Source organism: Manis pentadactyla, chromosome 11 (assembly GCF_030020395.1).
Source record: "Manis pentadactyla isolate mManPen7 chromosome 11, mManPen7.hap1, whole genome shotgun sequence".
NCBI lineage: Eukaryota > Metazoa > Chordata > Mammalia > Pholidota > Manidae > Manis > Manis pentadactyla.
In genome coordinates, this window is record NC_080029.1 from 66568647 (window position 1) to 66592069 (window position 23423).

A 23423-nucleotide genomic window follows, 5' to 3' on the forward strand; every position below is an offset into this window, starting at 1 on the left:
TCTAAGTTTAGACAGAAAGGTTTTGTGGAGGGTAGAGAAAATTCAGGATTAAAGATCAAACTGGAAAATTAATTTTTCAAGGTGATGATCTCTTCTGCAACCCCACCACCTTTCTGGGAGAGAGAGGCTCCCCAAAGTCCCTGAAATTCATGTATTCAAAGAAATCTATTGGAAACAAGAATCCAGGTGACAATTTTCTACTAAACCTAAGACTATGGAATCAAGTATTCATTTTCATTATCTTTCTCTCTGTTAGAATCTTTCTATTTTGAAATCCTGCAAGAGCAGTGTGACATAGTATAATACAGGAATTAACGTGGAGTCCCCATGAATGTGTCTCAAAGGGCTTCTGAAATAGTATACAAAATATTATGGGCATGTGTGTGCAATGTCTTGAGAAGACAGTATAGTTTTCATCACATTCTCAAAGAAATTACTATCTAAGAAAAGGTTAACACAGACTTCAGTATTAGAAAGACCTAATTTTTATTTCTAGCTTTGCCTCTTTCTAGCTGTGTGATTTTAGGCCAGTGAGTTGACCTCTCTGTGCCTCAGGCCCCTCACCAAATGCCCAGGTATTATTGTAAGGACTAACTGAGATAATGCATGCTAACCACTTTGAGGAAAGCAAGGCACAAATGGTAGGTGACTGGTTAGCATGATTCCTAGCAGAGTAAAGGACTCTAAGAAGAAAGAATTCTTCATCCAGATGCACAAAGAGGAGACTGAGTATCAGAGTGACACACTTAACAGAATTTACAGTTTGCCTTAGGTGTGCCTGGTCATCTTTGCAAAATGTCAGGGCTGGAAGGAGCCTTGTACTTCCCTCCTTACAAATGAGGAAGCTGAGGTCCAGGAAAGGAAGGTATTGCCACGTCATGACATTAGCAACAGAACTTGGACACTGGATTCTGGGTCTATTCCAGGCAGCTGAGAACAAAGAGAAGCTGCCAGATAGTGTTGCTATCCATCTATAAAGCTCAAGTACTGCTGCTACTCAACACAATCACTCAGCATCACCTGATTTATAGATGTTTTTCCTTCCTTGCAAGATCTTTAGTGTCCTGGGAATCATTAATCAAGATGTCAGTGCATTTCTAGTTCTTCCCCTTTGCTTTCCTTACTACAGTGTTCATAGGTAGATTTATGACTGATTAATATAAGTCAGAGTACCTGCTTTAACCTATAAAACCAGGACTCTTACTGTAAGAGCTATTAGAGGGAATGTCATGAGCAAGCAAATTTCACACCAGCCCTCATTTGGACAAAGAGTGGATGTAAATGAATATTAAGCTTCCAAGTAATTCAAGATGGAATTGGATTCATAATTTTACATGAAACAGAGTACACTGGAGATTTATTAGAATTTAACTGGCAAAGGATTCACATAGGATTTAGAGGTTCAGTTTGGCCCAAACATTGGGTTGTATTAACTGGAGTCTGTTGCCTTTGAAGCAACTTAATTAAGGTTACTCATCACCTCATTCTTATTAAGAAAAGTATCCAATTTTGCTCTAGGTTAATTCCAGCAAAATTCTGCTTGTTTTGGCCAAGCTCTAGCATGAAATCTTCTGTGAGCAGTTATACTTATTTTTAAGTGCTTATGAATATATTTTATTATTTCACTGAAATATCCTTGGGAAGTCATGGCATCTCTGACATGCTAATGCCACTTAGCAAGGAAAGGAAAGTCAAAAACAAGGTGAAGATTCAGTCAGTTGACCAAAAATGTTTGCAATTTTATTCAAAAGAAGCAGAAGAACTTTCCTTTAAAAAGCTTTTAGACTTGTTTGAGGAAATTACAAAACCATATGTGAAGAAGCAAGTAAGAATGCAAGATAGTCAACACTGATGCCACATTACGGATCAAGAGCGTAGGTTCTATCTGAGCAGCATAGGCTGATAGCATCCAGGAAGGAGAAAGGAGTTGTGTGCTGGGCCTTAGATAACTGGTTTTAAGTTAGGTGTGGATGAGAATAGTTGTGAGTCCAAAATCGGTGCTGCAATGTCTAGGTGGGGTCATGATATGAGGGAAACACAATCATCTTAAATAGTTTCAGTTTGGAATAAGATCTTTTTTACAATCTTTGACTAATCTATAAAAATTTCAATAGAAGACCAAAATAAAACAAAGAGGTTAAATATGATAAGGAATGAAATAAACCACATTTGCTTTTTAAAATAAAAGCAGAAACCACAAAATTCTATTAAATAAATGCACACTCTTTATAAAGCCGTGTTCTTTAAGCTTCAATAAATTTGTTCTGGAAACCTGAAACATATTTATAGAATTGCATTTTAAAAGATGTAATGGCTTTTAGAGTAACCACATTAAACAGTTATGAAACATTTATTCTTATTTATGATCTTGTAGCAGAAAAAAATATATAATTGCTTATAGATCTGTAGGAAAAACTAAACCCAACAATTTTAAAAACCTAAAACAAAAATAACAAAACTGATGTCCACCAACTCTAAGGAGAAAATTCACTATTTTTGCTAATGCATACAACTTAATTTATGAAAGTTTAAAAGGAAATTTTTAAAAAATACAGATAGTTCAGGTTTATAACCAAGAAGAGATATATATAGATCACAAGAAGCAGAAAAGAGAAAAATGAAAAGGAAAGCATGTCACCATACATGCATAAAATAATGTCAGCTATTGTATTAATCTATGAAGAGTTTAGATTCATTCTGGTTTATCTAACTTATTACTCATTGTAGAAGACCAGAATCCAACAGATACATGTACACACCAAGGAGAACTACTGGAGTTTACACATTTAAAGAGAATCTAGTATAAGTAACAAAAGCAAAAATAAACAAGTGGGACTATATCAAATGAAAAAACTTCTGCATAGCAAAGGACACCATCAAAAGAACAAAAAGGCAACCTACTATAAGGGAGAATATATTTTCAAATGATATATCCAATAAGGAGCTAATATCTAAAATACATAAAGAATTCATACAATTCAACACCAAAAGTCAAATAACCCAATTTAAAAATGGGCATAGGATCTGAATAGACATTTTTCCAAAGAAGACATACAGATGGCCAATGGGCACATGAAAAAATACTCCACATCGCTAATCATCAGGGAAATGCAAATCAAAACCACAACGAGAGATCACCTCACACCAGTCATAATGGCTAATATTAACATGACAAGAAATAACAAGTGTTGGTTAGGATGTGGAGAAAAGGGAACCCTGTACACTGCTGGTGGGAATGTAAATTGGTGCAGCCACTATGGAAAGCAGTATGGAGGTTTCTCAGAAAACTAAAAATAGAAATACCATACAACCCAGCAATTCTACTTCTGGGAATTTACCTGAAGAAAACAAAATTACTAATTCAAAAAGATACATGCACTCCAATATTTATTGCAACATTGTTTACAACAGTCAAGACATGGAGGCAACCCAAGTGTCCATCAATAGATAAATGGATAAAGAAGATGTGGTATATATATATATATACAATGGAATATTACCCATCCATTAGAAAAGAAGGAAATCTTGCCATGTGTGACAACATGGATGCACTTAGAGAGTACCATGCTACGTGAAGTCAGTCAGACAGAGAAAGGCAAATACCATGTGATTGTACGTGTATGTGGAATCTAAAAAAGCAAAACAGGCAAACAAAAAAGAAACAGACCATAAATAATGACAACAGACTTCTGATTACCATAAGGATAGGGGGCGGAAGGATGGGTAAAATAGGTGAAGGGGATAAAGAGGTACAAACTTCAAATTATATAAATTAGCCATAGGAATGGAAATACAGCATAGAAAATATAACCACTAGTACTGTAATATCTTGGCGTGGTAACAGGAGATAACTGCACTTATCATGGTAAACATTTAGTAATGTTTATAATTACTGAATCACTATATTGTACATCTGAAACCAATACAATGTCACATATCAGCTATGTTCCAATAAAAACATTATTTTAAAAAGAGAAAACCCAACAAATCAAGTCAACATAGGTGTTTAATGTGTTTGCCATGATAATGAGGTATTTGTGTACCCTCTTATACAAATCCTACATTTGTTTACAAAATGTAGTACAGACAATTCAGATAAAAGCTAAAATACCTCATCTTTGTCTCCTTGCCGTAACTTTTTTAATGACATTAAATTTTCATTACCAATATGACTTACTTCTAAATGATCATTGATATGCTGTTTTTGAAATTGCCAACAAAATTTTGAGGTGAGGATCTCTTCCCCAAATTGTTCCCCTTAAGTGCAAAGTTCCAGGATGTCCTCTCTAAAGTCAAACCAAATGAAAATATGCATGCCCTCAAGATTCCAGTGTAGATGTGAGAACTAACTTTCCCTAAGAAAGATCTGCTAATTATTCACAGGTCTAGTATATCTGTTTGCATTAGATCAACAAAATAGTCAAAAGAAATGTTTTCTTTTGTCCCTATTTCAACGTCATACAAATGTATTAACAGATACAGTTATGGACTTAAAATAAAATAACAGGATTCCACATAACAACTAGAACAGTAATAATTCAAACTGAATGCTGTGTTCACCACTATGCTACAGTGTGCACCATATGAAAATATGGAGAACTGACCAGACTGGTTTTCAAAATGGTTTCACCAGTAGGCAACATTTTAGCCACAATTCAGAGGATGTGCAACAATTTTCCAGAAGAGAGAAAAATCCTGTTCCAAGGCATGGATTTCTGAAAGATCCTGGCTTTTTAGAGGTACAGGAAAGGAGACATCAGAAGGAAGACTAGGCCAGCTAGGTTCAAACTGTGAAAGAATTTACAGGCCATTCCCAGACATTTGGACTTGATCTGGGAGGACAGCTGAAAGGTAAGGGAGGTAAACACAGCAGTTAAAATATTTTTTTTTCCCAAACATTTCACTCTTAATTATTTCCCAGATGGGGGCATAGACACAGGCATTAGGAGGGTAGGTAGTCCCCTATAGAATATTACTTGAAGGACTCTCCGGCCACCTCGTCACTAATGTCTAACTCCCACAATTTACAGAGATGGAGTCCTTTGGCCAGTATGATGATATTTCCTTTGCAGAGTCAGAAGTCTGAGCTGGAGCTATTGTTGACACAATTGTTTGAATTATTTTATAGGGTTCTTTAATAGAAATTAGATATTCTGTACGATACACTGAGGACTTTCTTCATAATTTGCCTAAGCTCAATTTCCCTCCTTGTGACCTAATTCTCCAGCAGACCTTATACCCATTCCCTCTTTCCTGGGAGAAAAGCAAATCATTTTTCATTTTTATTTCATACATCCCTTTTCTATTTAATGATATTCTGCCAAATTTGCTCCATTCAAATGAAGAAAATTGGTATATTAAGGTATCTCAGAATAACAGAAGCAGCTTACACTAAAATGACCTCTAATAACAGCCCCACTGCTACAATGAACACAGAAGAAATTTCCGTTCCCTTTTATTCTATTCACACCTATACAAAGAAATACAGCTCTCAGCACTAACATGAAGTGACAATATACATATCAGTTCAATTTGAGCCTGATGAGGGCAAATTAAGCCGCTGAGAGTCAGTCACCTCTAACTGCCCCCCTGCCTTTCTCTGGGTTTGCATCAGACACCTGGTCTGACGGCTTCTCTTGCTTCCCACTTCTACCATCCAAGACAGCCACTCTGTACCATTTACTGAACAGCATCAGAACTGTATCACACCTCTCCCTTTTCTAAATCACCATGCACATATACCCTCAATCTCAACCTAAGACACAGCTTTACCATATTATTCCTTTGTCTGTAGATGTCTGTGACTACTGGATAAAGCCCAGACTCCCCTGAGGCATTCTAAGTACTATGGTCATTCAAAATGTGTCTCACTAAGCTCAGTAATATATGTACTCACCATGCCTTGGCTCCAATAAAGAGGCCCTCCTGTCTTTCATGTTCAAAGCACCTTTTGCTCAGGCTACTTCCCATGCCTCTGCAAGAAGGCCATGGAAAGCTGTGCAGGTGGTGCACTGTACAACCTCAAAGGCGCCATTCATATATAACCTCCACAGTTCCAGGCAGACAGCCCTGTGCCCCATGTAAAATAATATCTAGCCCAAAAAGTTGTGAGACTTCGGAAACACTTACTTTATCTGGAATCAATTTTTCTTTCACATATAAAAAATTTTAAGAGAATAACATAAGAGAGTACATTTAAGACGTATAGGCTGATATCTGGCATGGACTTACTCTCTTCCCTCCCATTGTTTTATGAGGTCACGTGAGAAACTATTGATGTTCAAAAGAGTCATGTGGAAGTCTTTGCTCCTAAATAAGTGACTTTAAATCTTTTTGGCAGAAAAGGGAGAATGCATAGAGCAAGCAAGATGTACCCAAAAGCCCTTTACTCAAAATCCTCTCCTTTCAGGGTTGTCAGCTCTATCTGAGCATTGGAATCACTTGAGAAATTTTTTAAATTACTAATGTCTAGGTCCAAACCCAGATTCTGATGTAGCTGGTCTGGAACATGACCTGGAAAATGGGTATTTCAAAGCTTTCCATGAAAGTCTACTGTGTAGCTAAGGGTAAGAACCACTGTCTCTCTACATGTCATACATGAAAACCAACTGATTTGCTAACATTTCTTATTAAAGGTGTTCCTCTCTTGTTCTGCCCACTTCAAAGTTAGGATACTAGTAATTTATAACTGAGTACCATTTCACTTTAATTAGACCATGGTTCCCTCTTGGGATGTACAATTTTGAAGTGGGGGAGAGTGGGAAAAGTTGCAGCAAATGACAAAGAGAAAAAAAAGTTCTCTCTCTCATTCAGGGTAGCTATAAATGCCCCTACTCAGGGGGAACCCAGCACTTCACTCATGTCCCCCCTTCAATACCCTCCCAGCCCTATACCTGTAGTGGAGTAAAACGTACATGGGTTGAATCTTCTTCTTCATTAAGAATAAAGAAAAACAGTGAGTCCCCCACCTCAGATCCATTCATCTTAACCATGTAATACAAGAAAACCAGAACTATCATACTTCATAACCACTCAAATTTCTCACGTCTGTTTAGAGGGGTGTGAGGCCACAGCACTAAAATAGAAAGAATATTAGACTTGAGACTCAAAAAGCATAGTTTGACTCCGAGGCTGATCACCTACTAACCTTTCTGAGACTCAAAGTCTTCATATCTAATAGGGGGTTATGATGAGGATTAAATAAAATATATTTAAGTAAAAACTCCTGGTATATATCAGACATTCAGTGAATGACACCAATCTGAAGACTCTCTAGATAAGGGAAGAGTTAACTCATACACTGCCTCTAGTGGGTTGCCATACAAACAACTTATCTGACACCACAAAAACTGATGGCTATTGTTGCTCAGTGATAGCTCATGATGATGCTATTGTACAAGCATTTTTAAAGTAATGAATACCAGTAATACTTCTCTAATAAAATAATACTAGTTTCATCAGACTATTCCCACTGAATTTATTTTAAAATACTTTTATGATATATGTGATTTTTCTCTAAACCCTGTTTTTTGGTTTCTTTCAAAATGCGAAGTGCTCCCATCCCAAAGCTCTAAATACATCAGTGCCTGTGACTAAGGTTCATGCATATCCAAAGATCTTTCATAATAATATGTGTCAGAAACTACCAAAGTTAATTTTTCCAAGCCGCCCTTCCCATGTCTTAACCAAGAGAGTACACATGTAGTATATAACATGCTAGATCAGAGATTTTTAGATCATCTCTCCATATCATGATGAAATATTAAGCCATTCAAAATTCATAAAGTATTTATTTAGCACTTACTCTGTTTTCCAACACTGGATGGGTGTATAAAGGGGTGGGGAGATAACTGCTCAGTAATTGAGATAGATTTTTCCACAGAATCAGGTCTTTTACATTAAACATACCTTTTTTTTCATCCATCCTTTAAAGGTCAATGATACCAACTACTCTTATACAAACTAGGCCCTAAGAATAGGAGAAACTTCTCCGGTGTTAAGCACCATACTGAAAGCACACTCCCAAGACACTCAACAACTAGTATCCAGCTTCCCTGAGAAGATATTTCCCAAGGAAGGCACATTAACCAAAAAAGAGATTTCCAGCCACAAATCTAGGCTTTGAGAAAATAAAAAATTTTAACATCCTCATATCCACCATCAGAGAAATCAAGCTTTATTTTTCAGTTTTCTAGGATTTGGAATATGCTTGTGGGGTGGCCAAGTTAATGGGCATTTCATGTGAGTTCTGATAAGTACAAAAAACAATGATGTTGCAAACATCAGTACCAGGTTTCATTGATACTTGCATAGTATGTTCCAAAATTAAAGTGTATATCAAAGACATTGAGGGAAGTTGAGAGTCTAAAGCAGTAGCTATCAGACTATTCTGGCCTTGACTCAGACATATAAGACATAAATTTCACATCATGGTATCATGGTCAAGCATATATGTAATATATGTGTACAATTAAAATTAAGATTCACAAAATAGTATTTATTCTTACTTCATGTAATGCTATTTTATTGTTTTAGCTCTTTAATTCATAAAAATTGATTTCACAACCCACTAATGGATTGAGACCTACTTCTTCAAAAAGAGAGGTCTAGGGGCAAAAAGAAAAATATCTTCTCTTCCCAAAAACCCAAGATATTTGGTCTTCAACCTTAAAACGGTGCTTTTTTAACTTAAGATGTGTTAGAAATAGGAAACTGCTCAAAGACTGTATAAACTGAATGGCTCAGGCTTTAACATGTGATCATATTAAGATCAGAATCCTCCAGTCTCCAAACCTAAGTTTTGTTCCACTAAGAGTTCCCTTTATCAAGAATTCCTGAGCTATGGCATCAAATTCTGCCTATGGCATGTTTTAGATGTGCCCAAGAATCAATCCTGGTTGTTATCCAGTCACAGCCAGCAGACCCTGGACTCCACAGCTGCCGTTTTGGTACCACCTCTGAGACGTCAGGCAGAGTTCAGTTAGTTATGCTCCAGCAGAGGGAGAAAAAGAATACTATTTTGCTGTTATACGTGCTGAACAAGGGGAGGGGAGAAGCCCAGGGGGAGAGTCAGAGGAGATAAGTCCCCCAGGTCATATCCACAGGCCTTTCCCCTCATTGGGTACCCATTGGGTAGATGCTCAAGATGGGTTTCAGGGCTGGGAACACACTTTATCACAAACCGCCACTCCCCTGCCTCCCTTCCCTTCTGTGTTGGAGCAGGCTCCTTGCCCCATGATGAGCATGAATCCTCTCCCAAGAGTTCCATTATCCCAGGACTTCCACCGTCTTCAGTACATTAGGCACATCTGATGCCAGCCCTAGCTGCAGCAAGGACTCTAGCCTTTTTCCCAGCAAGCCCTCCAGATGGCATGTAAGGCACTGGGTATCTGGATTTAACTTCAGATGTCAGGCACATGGCCATCTGGGTGTAGCCCAATCAGAACATCTTGTAAACAGTCTCTGTTGAATGTTCTAACTTTGAGAATCAGTCCCAAATTGAAGATACAGACACAAATTTCAACTGGAGATGGTTGAGAGCATTATTTATTTAAAGTGGGTTATTTGGGGAGCTGATTCCAGGAAGTCATTTCAAGACTTCTATTTGTCCAAATTTTGCCTCACCCCTGCTACCATATTTCCAGGAATACAAATAATATTCTAAGATTGTTAATCAGGAACCAGAGGTGACTAATTTGCCTATGTAACACCCAAATATATTCACCCAGACCAGAAGCCTCAGTTAAAATAAAAAATTTTTCCTTTAGTTTTCCTGCATAGCAAAGCCTCTGAATCCATAGGAGGAGAGAGAGAGTTTCTAAAAACAGTTCAGTTGGCTTCTTATATTTCTTAATAAAGAATACCTGAAAGCTAAGATGCAAAATATGTGTATTACGTTTTCAGTTTAAAAAATAATAGAAACACTATACAGAATAATATATTGTATTATTTCCATATTTTAATCTTAAGGTTAGATCTATTTATTCACTCTCTACAACAATCACCTTCCCACCCCCCAACACTGGAACTTTGAAATAGTGGTTTATAGTTAATCCTGGGTGTTACAGTAAAACTCCTAAGAACTGGGTAATAAGTTGATAAGAGAAGACTCTGATAACAAATTTAAGATCAACACAATGACTAGAGATAAGCAGTTATCTTTAAAGAAAAACAGTAGCTCTGAGTTTAGAGTGAGAGTTTGCTTAGTTGACCAAAATCATTACCAAAGAAGGAGTTAAACAGAAAAATGGTTGGGAGGAAGAGGACCACGCACCACCACCTACAGAAAGAATAGGCTATCCTAGGCAGACTTCTCAGGCAAGATCCCCAAGAGTTCTGAACCACTTATAGACTCTCCCTGAGGGGAGAGTGATGCCCCAAATGCACACCCATCCAATGCACTTAATTTAATTCTTACCAAGCAGCCTTCCTTATGTCACTTCTGGTGCAAGCCTGTCTATGGGAAGAGAAGGCACTGACCATACAGACTTGGACTCAGCCACAGATAGGAACTGAACCCCCACCAAACACCCAGCCGTTGTCTTTGGCAACAGGAATACCATGAAGAATTAGACATTTGAGGTCCTTAAGGTTAACGCAAACAAGTAAACAAATTAGACAATTGAAGCTAGTGATAAGAACATTAGAAAAGTAAGCTGAGCAATGGAGTAGAAAATTGCTGGGGAAGGAGATAGTTGTTTGTTGTCTTAGGAATAGGGATCAGGAATAGCTTCTTTGAGAAAGTAGCATTTAATATAAAACCTTTTAAGATAAGCCTACCATAAGCATTTTCCAAAAGCACTTTTCAACTAATATTTTTTAAGTTATACCTCAAGCCAATGGCAGAGAAGACTATGAGGACAAGACTTAGAGCAAGCAATGTGAAAGGGAGTGTGAGCATGTAGACTAGTTAGGTAAACGTACTCCTTTCTTTGTGCCAGCCCTTCACTAAACACAGCACGGGCCCCACCTCAACCTAACCCCTGCCAAATCCTCTCCCAGGCTTACGCCTCCAGATGTTAGACCCCGGCTGCACCTCTGGCTGACTGCCTGGTGAGGATCCAGAAATTGCCAGGCGAAAATGGAGGGAAGAGAGTTTCTAGGCGGAGAGAACAGGGAAAATTTTTAAGGCAAGAACTAGCCTGATATTTCTTTGGAGCTTCCCGTGGGCCTAGAGCTTTATGCACACAGGGAATGTAACAGTACACATGGCCAGAGAAGTAAGTAGGGGCTAGAGCAACAGGATATTTGGGTCTTACTGTAAACCAATATGAAGCAAGAGAGTGACATGACCTGATTTACATTTTTAAAGGATCCCACTGGCTGCCATGTGGACAATAAACAGTAGGGTGGTAGAAGAGGCTCTAAAAGCAGCCTAGGCAAGCAGTGAAGTGACAACAGTAGTGTTGGGGAGAAGTAAATGGCTTTAGGTCACACTCTGCAGATGGGTCCCCAGGTCTTGTTGATAGACATATATGTGGGGTGGAGAATCATGCCTTGGCTTAACAAATAGAGGTGACTTTTACTGAAACTGGGAAGATACAGGGAGTGGAGGGGGTTGGGGATTAAAAGCCTTTTGATGGGCATATCCAGTTTGAGGATATGGAGACATAGCCTCACTAGAGACACAAGTAGAGAGCGATGTCAGGCAGTTGGGTGCCCTGGGAGAACACTGGAATGGATATATAAATTTAGAAATTATCTGCTCCTAGATGGCCCTAAAGCCAAGGTATTTCCTATCTCTGTGATGGTTATTTTTCATTCCAAATTAACAGATTGAGTGATTCACCAAGTAATGGAAACCCAGGCTGGGATGCCCCCCAGCGGACGGCTGGCCTTGCCCAGGCTAGGCCTGCCCCTCTGCTTTGCCCTCAATTGAAAGCTGCTTCTACAAGGTTGTTTTATTGTCTCCACACATAAAATACCAAGCCCAAGTCCTTCCTTTTTCTGTAGATCAATGTGAAAATCTGAAAAGCTGACATATATTTAAAATATTTTTTAAATGCATCAAAGTGTTTATGTGGTTGAATAAAAAAATATTACACAAATAAAGGGCAGACTTAACCAAGCAGATTAGGAGACCAAAACTAAACCTTTGTGTAGACTAGGCAATAGCTCACTGACCAGAGCTTGTTGACTTTGGGTTTAATGTGGAAGGGCTCTGTTATTACAGAGTATTTGAGAACACTACAGAGAATGTTGGTTAAGTCACTTGATGAAATAAGTATTAAAAAATAGGTAATTATAGAAAGCCTGGAATTAAATTAACATAAGACAATTTCAATTCATCCCTTTAACAGTCATTGATCAACTACTGTGTTATTCCTGTGTTGACTTTCTGCCCTGCTGGGGCTCCTTTCTCAGCAGGGGACACAGACCACACTGTGGGGCAGAGCTGATGTAAGGTGCCTTTTGACTAAGCTGAGAAGATTGACAGGCAGCTCCAAAGAGAGAAAGACATGCAAATGGTCCTAGAGGTGATTTCTCAAACACTAAACATAGCCATTGGTTGTACGAACACTTTACATTTCTATTTGGAATTTGAATTTAAATTTTCACTCATGTATTGTTGATGTAATTAAATAAAATTAATTGACAAAATGTTTTTTGGAGCCCTCAGAAGCATTTTTTGTGGTGTCTTCTACAGATATTTCCATTCCCCCACCCCCATTAGCCTTTATCATTTACCACCTTTTCTGTGTAAATGTGAAAGATTTTGGAAGGCAACAGTCAACTTTCTGTACAAATCCAACCCTGTTTTTCCTTACGGGAGCCCCACGTAAGTGGAACATTAGAAAAAACAGAGGAAAAGAGCAGTGCGGCAGAGCCCCCGGACCTCCATTTCACTCCAGCCTCCAAAGATGCAGAGCTGCTCCTCTACATCAGGAGCTGGGTTTCAGGAACCAAAACAGACCATCCCTGCTGCTACAGTGGGAAACTGGCCAGGCTTGCATTCCACCGAAGCTAGTTCCTAGCCATCTTTCTGTTACACTTCTGTGCTTTCTCTTTCCCCAAAACCTATGCAAAGACCACCCAGACCTATTCAACCTGGGGGAAGCCCAGCCACCCTGCCTTTCTGGCTCTTTTGTTTTCTTTTCCCCCAAGCCCCTCTCCTCTCTTGGACACCCTCATGTGGCAGCTACACCCACGATCTGCTGAGCTGGCCTGAGAAGGCTGAGCCAACTCTGCTCTAGGCTTTGAGCCATCGGCTCTCTTATCTTAACTTTCCCCCATCTTTGCCTCTCATGCTGACAGCGACATCCTAAAATCCAAAAATCTATTTGGTCTTTGGTTTTACATCATTCAGGATGAATCAGCTTAGATAAGGGAATTTTCCTTTAGGATCTCATTTAACTGACTAGAAATGTCATAGGGGTTTGAGGCTAATGTCTTGACTTGTTATAAATCTGCCTTGCTAGTCCTTGACCTGAGAATCTATTTCCCTCAGGGACCTGGAGGAGAGAAGTGGCTATGGCAGGGGAAGATTCACTGTATTTGGGGGTCCAGAGGCCAAAATCTCTATTAATAGCACTCTTCATTAGTACCTCCATTTCATTACTTTCAACAAGTCAGATTTTTTAAAGGCTCTAGAAGACACATTTTTTTAATGTCTGAAGTTTAGATGAGTTATTATAAAAGCACCTTTGTTTTCCATGATACATTGTACCTGCACAAAAGGACTCATTCTAAAAGAAAAACACTGCTCTTCCCCACCATACCAGAATGTACTGTTTGCCACAAAGGCAACAGCTACTTTGACAGAATAATCACATACACATACTCACAATCACAGCTCAGTTTGATGTTTTACCTATGAGGGTCTTCTTATTAAACTCTTTGTAGTATTTTTATTTTTAATAACTGATTCCTATGACATTGCACAAAAATGTCCCTCCCTTTTCCCACTCTCCCCCACATTATCTACTAAGCTTTTTTTTTTTATTATAGATAAGCAATCTATTCAGTAAAATCTGGGAAAAACTAATTTTGTCCATGTTTATCTACAAGGATAATGGTTTCAAACCTGTTGTTCTATTTTTCTTTCTAGTCATGTTCTTATTGGGAATTATAGGACTTAGGCTCTGGGTGCCACAGCCTTTCTCAGACTTCTGTCTAAAAGGGACCTAAGCTCAGAGACCTTCCTTACCTTCAGTTGAACTAAATGCACATCCACATGCTTGCTGTCTGAGTCCTGCTGGACTGAATAGGTTAGGTCCCGGACCCTCTCTGAAGTCATCCGGAGCCAGGTCTCAATTTCAGGTAAATGGAGGACAATCTTCCAGTCGGCCCCTGTATGCAGTGGGGGTGGCTTGTCATACTGCTGGTCAGAATCCATATCCTTCATCACCTCTTCTCCCTCACCCTGCTCCACAGTGGGGGTCAAGTTGATGGCCATGGGTGAAGCATCAGTAGCCATGGGATCCAGATCCTGTGACCTCAGTGGGGAAAGTGTCACACTCATGGTTAACATGGAGAAGTCTAATCCTTACTTCTTTCCAAAACAGCTGAAAGGCAAGAGGAAAGAAGAAAGTAAGAGTCAGACAAGATTGCCAAATAAAGAAATGATACTTTGCAGAAGAAACAGTGTTTCTAAATTAAGCCAGATTTCTAAATTAAGAAACCATAGCTCATAGCAAAACAAAAAGAGGTGTTTTGAATTTCTACAAAGTAGCCCCAAGACCCAACATATAATAGGAACATAAAACCATGTGGCACTGCCTAACCCAACACCCATTCTCTCCTCATTCCTTAGTAACAAAATCTTGATTATCAACTGTGCATATTCTTGCCGAGAATTAAAACCACATTCCCTATCTCCACTGCAGCTAGGTATGGTTATGTGGCTAAGTTCTGACCAATGAGACATAAGTAGAATTGCTGAGTAGACAGTCTGGGAGAGTTGCTTAAAATAGCTTACCTAATTAGCAAGGGTCCCCTTTCTGCCCTTCTTCTAGCCTATAATGTGGACATAATGGTCAGAGTTCCAGTTGCCATCTCAGACCAGGAGATGCTTTTGAGTATGCTGAAAGAGCCTCCTAAAGTAGGGTGTTAGGGAGACGAATTCCACATGATAGCAAGGAGCTTCCAGTCCTGGACTCCTTTTAATGAGAGAAAAATAGAATTCTATCTTGTCCCAGCCTCTGTTGTTTTGAGTTTTTCTGCTATAAGCATCCAAACATCATTTTGACTATTAAAACCAATATATCCAATATAAGACATAAGTAGAGCAGGAACATGTTCTAAATAGCAAAACCACTGTACTGCATTCAGAAGAGGTTGTGCCTTTTTATGGTTCATTAGATAAACAGATTATCATGTAATAATTCCAAATCTTTACTTCCCTGAAAAGTAAAAAATCATGGAATATATAGAATTTATCTAGTTAACTCTCAACCTAAATTGCTTCAGTATTTCATTATGATGAAATTTGTAGAGGTTTCTGGATTTTCAATAATAAATTGTCTTTAAACATAAAACATTAAATATTAATCAAATATGTTATAAATAACAAACGAAAGTCATAATAAAGTAAGGTTGCTTTTTAAGATAAAGTTGATTAGTTTACTAATGATCTAGCTATGTAATTAATCTTTCTTTTGATACCAATCCAATATAAAATAACAACTTTTAGGATCTTGTACTTTAAATATTTTAAATAAACATGATTTTTAGCTTCAGGAGCAGATTATTTCTGCTCCAGTCAATGGGTTTTTTTCTTTTGTAAGTTTTTTTCTGCTCCAGTCAGTGGGTTTTTTTCTTTTTATGGTTCTACACATTCAAGTTAGTTTATAACTCCATTCCCCCAAGTGAGAAAGGCAGCTCACCAAAATGTCAAATTAAACGTGACTGCTGAAAGTAAGCTATATTTCTTTAGCTTCTTAATATTCCCTTAGTAACAAAAGGCAAATAATTTTACCTACAAAGTGGAGAGAAAAACATCAAGAAATCTCCCCTTTTGACTAGAACATATAACTTGCCACACAGGAATGGGCACAGAGAATAAGACTTGTTGAAATCACAAAAGCCTTAAAAATAAGTTACTCCTATCATATTATTTTAGAAGCCTTCCAATGCTGCAGTGTACACTGCTCCTCCCCAATTTCTTATCATTTAAATTAAATGACAAGGAGGTTTACAGATGAATTTTTTAATGAAAAGCTATTTGCAAAAAGTAAAATATTAAGTCACAAAGTAGGTTTCTCCTTTGGTATTTGCCTTAGAGAATGGAGTTAGGTTTCAATTCAACAACTTTCTCTACCTGAATGCAAAAGGGAGAAATCCACACCCTATACTTTTAACTATCTTTGCACACAGTTTTTAAAATAACAATAATACTAGACTTAGCTATTTTTTAAAACCAATTAGAAGATATCAAAATTTTACTGGGAAATTCACAGTAAGAGTGAACTATTATTCTATTTCATAAACCATACCGTAGCCTCAGACAGGCTCTGATCCAGATTTCCCAAAGCACTTTAAAATTTTTAATCAATTCACTGCCATCTGAGGGATCTGTTTAGAATCACAATCCCAGAGAAGGAATCTGATACACAAAGGTTAATAAACGTTTCTAGTGCAAGGTTACAGAACTGGTTTTAATTGAAGAAATATACTGGTGTCACAGTGGTTCCGTCTTCTAAGAAGCCAGATTCATCCAAACCAGAAAACTAAATGCCAGGGCAGTGTTCCAACTAGAGTCACATACCCTCTCACTACCAAACCCCTTCCCAAGAGCCCTGCAAAACTGAAAAAGGATGCTTGGTTTTCTATGAAATTCTTAAATCAGAGCAGGGCCTTATATGACATGCACACCCTACTGTAAACTAAAAAACATAACAAAGAATGGGCTCAATGCAATTATGTCCCAACATAATTGCACTTCCACATGCCAAAAGGCCATGCACCAAGCAGGCACAGTAGTTTTGCATTGTTTGGGGCAAGATATTCCACACTTCTAGGTCTCAGTTTCCTCATCTGTAAAATGACAAACTTGGACTAAATGATCAATAAGATCCCATCTGACCCTAAAAATCTGTGATTAATTTGGATTATTTATTCAGATTTCAAAGCTATTGGAAGCTCTATATCCTGCTTATACTGAGAACTGCGTAGATACTAAGTGATGGCCCTCCATTTTACCAAGGGACACGAATAGCATCAAGAGATTCGCCCTACTTAATGGAAAGAAATAAAGTATTACCATGCAAATACATTTCGCAAATCATTATTTACACATAATGTGTTACTAATTCTTCCTAAAGGAAGAAACATGGATGTATCTCCCCTCTGGGAGTGTGCAACTTAAGATTGACAATTCAGACGTGGACATATAGGTAGAGGACACAGAATAAAATAAAAACATTAAACAAAAATAAGTTGGTGTGCACCAAACATGAGTAAAATCTTATATTCAAGCTGCTAAAGCAAAATTTTTCTGCATCTATAAAATATCACCCAGGCCATGTTTCCATATTTAACCAATCAGACTACAAACAAGAGAATTTCCAAAACTCAAAGAAGTAAAGCAAAGCAGCACATTACTCAAGTTTTATTTCAATGTCTGTCTATTTATTTTCCCTTGAATATACCTTTGCCACTGGGAAAGGACTCTCATATATGTCATAACAGCATAGCAAACCTGGTAAGTGGCATAAAATTGATTAATCACCCATTTTCATGGAAAGTAATTACTATAAACATTTAATTTTCAATTCTACTAGTCAACATTTAAATATATCACCTACAGATAACTAAACTCTATTTTTGATTTTCACAAAATCACATCTAATTTCAAAGATCACTTAAATTTATAATTGAAAGGAAAACTATTTCATATTGTCATGACCTATAACACAACCTTTGTGTGTGTTTTTCCTGCCCATATCATGACTATTCTAACTTGTCTTCCCATCAAATTACTCCATTTGAATGCAAGTAAATAGCAGGAAATTCAGTGCAAGTCTGTACATGTTCTTCTATATACTTCAAGTTTTGTATCCTTCCTTTATAAGGCATATTGCTGTAAGATTTCCTTTCTAGACCAAAGAAAAAAAATTTTCTAAACCAGTAGACAACTTTTGATGATGCAAATGAGAAAACACTGACCCAAGTGCGTGTACCCACCCAGTTATAACTCTGGTTCCAAAGCTGCATGAGAGGAGTGATCAACAGCTTTTGGGAATCCAGTGACCTCCTCTTCCCCTCCCCCCATCAAATGCTCATCTGTGGCCACCTTCCAGCATTAGAGATAATGCCACTTTATCCCAGCTGCTGTTAAAAATAACATAGATCAAATCCTTTCCTCTATGGACATGCAAAGAAGATTCAACATTTAAAGTGCAAAAGCTGAAAGCAGTAAAGATTTTGAAGTTGTTTTTTTTTTAATTTATGGGAGGGCTTTTCCCACCACACTCTATTTATCATCCTTTAGAACCAAAAGAAACATACCATTGGCTGCTTACTAACAAGGTCTGCTTCGGCTATCTCCCTGACAGTCCATAACTTTTTAGTCAAAACCTGATGTTAAGAGAATGCATTTGACTTGATAATCACATTAAAAACAGGACAGTATACTTCAATCAAACTAGGGGGCAAAAAATTCAGCTACACAGTCATCAAAGCTGCCCACTTCTTTCTTCCTTCTCTTGTAATTTTCTCTCTTAAATAAAAGAATAGAAAAGCTGGAAATCTGACTGTACTCACTGGAAATGGGTTTGTCCCTAGAGGTTCCGCAGGATTAACTATCCAGTTCCTCCTTTTCTCCCCACCCTCTCGGGTTCTCTTCTTCTGACCAAACGAGATACAGTCAGATGCAGAGCTGCTACATGACAGCAGGACGCTGGAAAGTCTGTAGCGCACCAGCTTCATACGTCCTTAGTGGCCTAAATCTCTTACAAAGGGAGGGCTACTACACTGTCCCTATTTGGAAATTAATGTATAAGCTCCACGCCGGAAGCAGTTATAGGCAGGCCTTTTGCAAACAAGCAGTGATAAGTGAGCTGAGAAAAAGGAAACAGTTGCCAAAACAAGGATCACTATGGAAAAGAGTGTTTGGGTGGACAGAGCACATCCAGTCATAGTTCAGAAAGGCCAAGATTATATACACTCAAAACTGAGCAATCCGCTTGGAGTTGCATAACCAGCCAGGAGGACGGAGCGCCTGAAGATCGTGAAAGTTCCCAACCTGTCCAGGGCAGAGTGTACCTGGACAATTTTGTCTACCTGTCCTTTCTCCTGAGCAGTAAAACTCTGTGCAATCCTTGCCCCTTTAGCAGCCCTCCTGCTGTTAGGAAGTCTCTCAGACTGCCCGCCCAGAGCAGCTGGATATCTGTTTTCCACAAGCAGCTGGAATCTCAGTCTCTCCAGATTTTAACTATTAGGTGGAAGACTGCTGGAGAAAAGAATATCCATACACTCTCAAAGAGACTATCCCTGGATTATTTGTTGATTACAGAGCGATAAGGGTACTTTTACAATGCAGAAACCTAGTAGACACTTCTTAACCAAATGACCAAATTTAATATTACCAATGATGGAACAAAGTGACTTCATGTGCCTCCCATTTTGATGCTCTAGTAAAAACATCACATGTAGTACTCTTGCCAAAAAATGTTTACCCTAAATCTGATTATGAGAAAACAGACAAGTTCAAATTAAGGACACTCTAAAAAATCAGACTTGTACTCCTTAAAAGTGTCAATGTCATGAAAGACAAAAAATCCTGGGGAACTCTGGGATTAAGCTAAAAGAGATGGTAACTAAATGTGAATCTTGATTGGATTCTGGATCTTCCTCCTCCAAGCCATAAAGCTACAAAACTTAAATATGTACCACATATTAGATAATAGTACTGAACTAAATGTTAAGTATCTTGAGTGAATATACTATGTACTGTAGGTAAGATAATGTCCTTCTTAAGAGCCAGATGCTGAATTTGGGGGTGAAATGTCACTACGTCTGCAACACTCAGGCAAACTGTGTCAGGACTAAAATTCTGTCCCTAGTTAAAGAATTTCCTATCAAGCTCTGAGAGTCAACACTGTCCACAGACTGGACAGAACTGGCAGTTTCCCTTTGTATAGCTGTAGAGAAGCAGGCGGCTGGACACTCAGCTCCCTGGCCTGACACGTGGAACTCTGAGAGTCTTAAGGTAGCCGCAGCCCAGTGGAGAGCAAAGGACAAGGACATGGTTGCAGCTTTGCTAGAGGGACACATTCACACATGCACGCATGCACGTGCACACACTGTACACATTTTACGGCAGTCACGCAAAAGCGTGAGGGTAAGGCCACACCTGCCGCCTGCAAATACACGCTCGACAGTGGCCGGTGCTGACCAGCGCACTTTATAGCAGTCACGTGAAGGCAAGAGTGTGAGGCCACCGGCTGCCTGGTTGACAGCAGTCACGAGAAGGCGCAAAGCCACGGACAGACCGTGTATCAGTACAGGCTCTGGGCCCCACGTCACTGTGGGCAGACGGTCCATTTGTTTGTTGGTGCTCCTCCTGCTCGGCGATCATGGCGGCGGTGGCGGCCCTGTGGCGGAGGGCTAGGGACTACATGAAGGGCAAGGAGCTCCTGGAATATCTGACCAGCACTCACTTCTGGGGTCCTGTGGCCAACTGGGGCCTTCCGCTGGCCGCCTTTAAGGACATGAACTCTCCGCCAGACATCAGCGGCCGCATGACAAGGGTGCTCATCTTCTACTCGACGGCCTTTATGAGCTTCGCTTACTGTGTACAGCCTTGAAATTTACTGCTGATGTCGTGTCACGGCACTAACGTGGTGGCACAAAGTGTGCAGGCGGGCCGCTACCTCATTCACCACTATGGTGGTGGCGCCAGGCCAGCCATCGCCCCTACCGCTCCTACCACCGACACTGCTGCTGCCACCACTGAGATCTCTGCAATCGCCAGGGACCCTACTGCTGCCAGTCCCTGCTAGGCGCCTGTCGGCCCCAGTCCATGGCCCCTGGAACAAGGCTGAGGGCCAGGTAGAAGCTTGCAAGCATGAAACTATCATTCCTCGGAAGACAAAACCAATAAAAAGTTCGGTTTGGACTCTACAACAAATCTGATTTAAACTTGCAGTTCAGTTAATAAAAAATAGCACCAAAAAAAACCCTTAGCAATCCTAAAGCAGGAAAAATTAACGAATTTATAAATGAATTAATGGTAATATATTAACATAACCAGCTGTCAAAGCTAAACTGGGCTAAATATGTTCATGCTCCCTCTCCTTTCATAGGAAGAAACTTCTTTCAAAGCAAGAACATCATCATTTATGTATAGTTCGAGAGGCAGTCTTATTATCAAGTAGGTCAACCGCAAGCCTAAATGCTGATTCTCAGTCTTTCCGTGCTCTATTTACTCGTTAAAAAATAAGTGAGAAACTAAAGCATAGTTCTAGCCAAATTGACAGATCTGCTTTCTACAAAGCACATTACAAAACTGAGGTAGAGAAAATTACATTAAGCATCACTAAGTTATTTTCTCCTTCTTCATTTCTTTCTTTCATATTCTCATAATCACTCTTCACAGAACCTATTCACAGATTCACTGATTTTAGAAAAAAAAGTTCCACTGGAATATTTTGATTTTTGTCTAAGGTTAACTCTCACACTTTGACTGCATTAAGGAAAAATAAATGAACTCAAGAGGTGCCTCCTGTATCTGGTTTCAGGATACTAGAACTGGGCTCTGGGAAGAAAATACAAAAAGTTTAATCAATTGCTTTAATGTTGCAGCCTTCCTAGATGAATGAGGCTCTAGTTCATCACCTAATTTTAAATCTCTCTTCCTGTCTATCTCCCTGGCCTCCTGTGAGGTCAAGAGTTGAGAAACTTTAAATGACTTCAAGCTCGTAAAGAGAATTCAAGAATTCCCAACAAGTTTTAAGTTAAATTTGTACTTGGGGTCAGAGGGAAGAAAGAGTGGCTTTTCTAAGATGCACCTAAGGAAGTCTCCATAATCACTGTCTGATTCCTCTTTCTCCTTGGCCCTCTTCCCCCGCCAGCCCCATGCCCTCCAACACTCACCTGGAGTAATGCAGGTTAGTGAGGTCACTGCCATGACCCCAGATGAAATGTCTCACTTTCTAACCTGCGATAACAGTGCAGCCTGCAAGTGGGTATCAGTGAGAAGGACTTCAAGAGCATGGGGTCAAGGGGGGAACAGCAAGTAAATAATGGGGCCCTCACAGATTCTTACAATTTAAAAGATCTTGGTGCTATCACTGATATTTCCTCTCTGTCTGTTTTTCTCCCCTTAACATGTTCTTTGTGTATGGCTGTGGCCCTAGGCAGATGGCTGATTATATCTTTCTAATGAACAAGACCAGGCATCCTCTCCTGGGTAGTCCCTCAATCACCACTAACTTCCTCACCCAGAGCATAGAGTCTTCTGTCGATTATAAAACACTTCATCAATCATCTTTCTCCCTCAACACTTCCTCTTACCACCCCTGCCCCCACCATTTAGATCCTTCTCCTGTGGCACAGATACCCAGACTGACTCAGCTAATCATCATATATCCTGTGTAATTTCCCCCTACTTCAGTAGTCAGTTCCTGTCACTTGGAGACTCATTTGCCTGCATCAAACAGTCAGCTGCAAATGGTGCCCATGCTCATGAGTGAACTATGATTCATAGAATGCTAAAGAGTGTTCATATGTCTTAACCCATCACAAGTTGCTAATAATCACTTTTAAGAATTAGGCAGCTACCTTTCTGTTGTTCAAGAAAATATTCTGTGAGGAACTAGATTTATAAACACTACTACATAATCTATGCAGTTGCTGCTTTTGTCAATGCTATAAACACAAGGAAAATGAAACATGATTCATTTAAAATCAACTGACATTACTGACAATCAACTATATGTAAGTCATTATGTACACAGGACTTACTATATTTACCCTCAAAGAAATTATAATTCAATAGGGACAATTTCCCACCCTCCTCTCTCTCTCACACATATATGGGTGCACATGCATATCATGCACACACACATATATACACACACACTCACCCACTAATACCTATTGCACAGGCAGTATGTGGTCAAACAAAGCCCTTTGAGGCCCTGATGGAGTGGCATTAATCCTAGATGGAACATAAGGGGAAAACCTTACTGGAGAAGGTAACATTTCAGATCGATTTGGAAAAACAGGTATGATTTAGATGCGCAGAGATGGAAAGGAGGTGTGGAAAGAATTCCAGGCTGGGAGAACTATGTGGACAAAGACACCTCATGCCAACAAGTTGGGAGAATCAACAAATAATTCAGTTTTGAGGGGAATTTGCAGCTTGATAGGGGACCAGAAACAGGTAAGATTACAGGGTAAGTTATGGCCATATTATAAGAAGACTGTGAACCCCTATTATTTGAGTTTGAAATGATTCTGGCAGAAAGCAGGAACTCTAA

At 39.1% G+C, this 23423-nt stretch overlaps 2 protein-coding genes across 5 annotated transcripts in view; one reads left to right on the forward strand and one right to left on the reverse strand.

Annotated features, from left to right (window-relative positions):
* AKAP6 (A-kinase anchoring protein 6) overlaps positions 1–23423 on the reverse strand; it is a 631616-nt gene that overhangs the window by 386809 nt on the left and 221384 nt on the right. For 3 of the 4 annotated variants that reach the window (XM_036881256.2, XM_036881257.2, XM_036881259.2), the window contains one exon: positions 14147–14504. In XM_036881256.2, coding sequence (XP_036737151.2) covers positions 14147–14470 — 324 coding nt within the window. In that variant the 5' untranslated portion in view covers positions 14471–14504. Of the gene's footprint in view, positions 1–14146; positions 14505–18702; positions 18821–23423 lie in introns of those variants that run through there. The other variant, XM_036881258.2, reaches the window with a different exon arrangement.
* LOC118910271 (mitochondrial pyruvate carrier-like protein) lies at positions 20517–21034 on the forward strand. The gene is given in 1 exon segment (XM_036881300.2): positions 20517–21034. A coding segment is annotated over 1 exon segment (426 nt). The 3' UTR covers positions 20943–21034.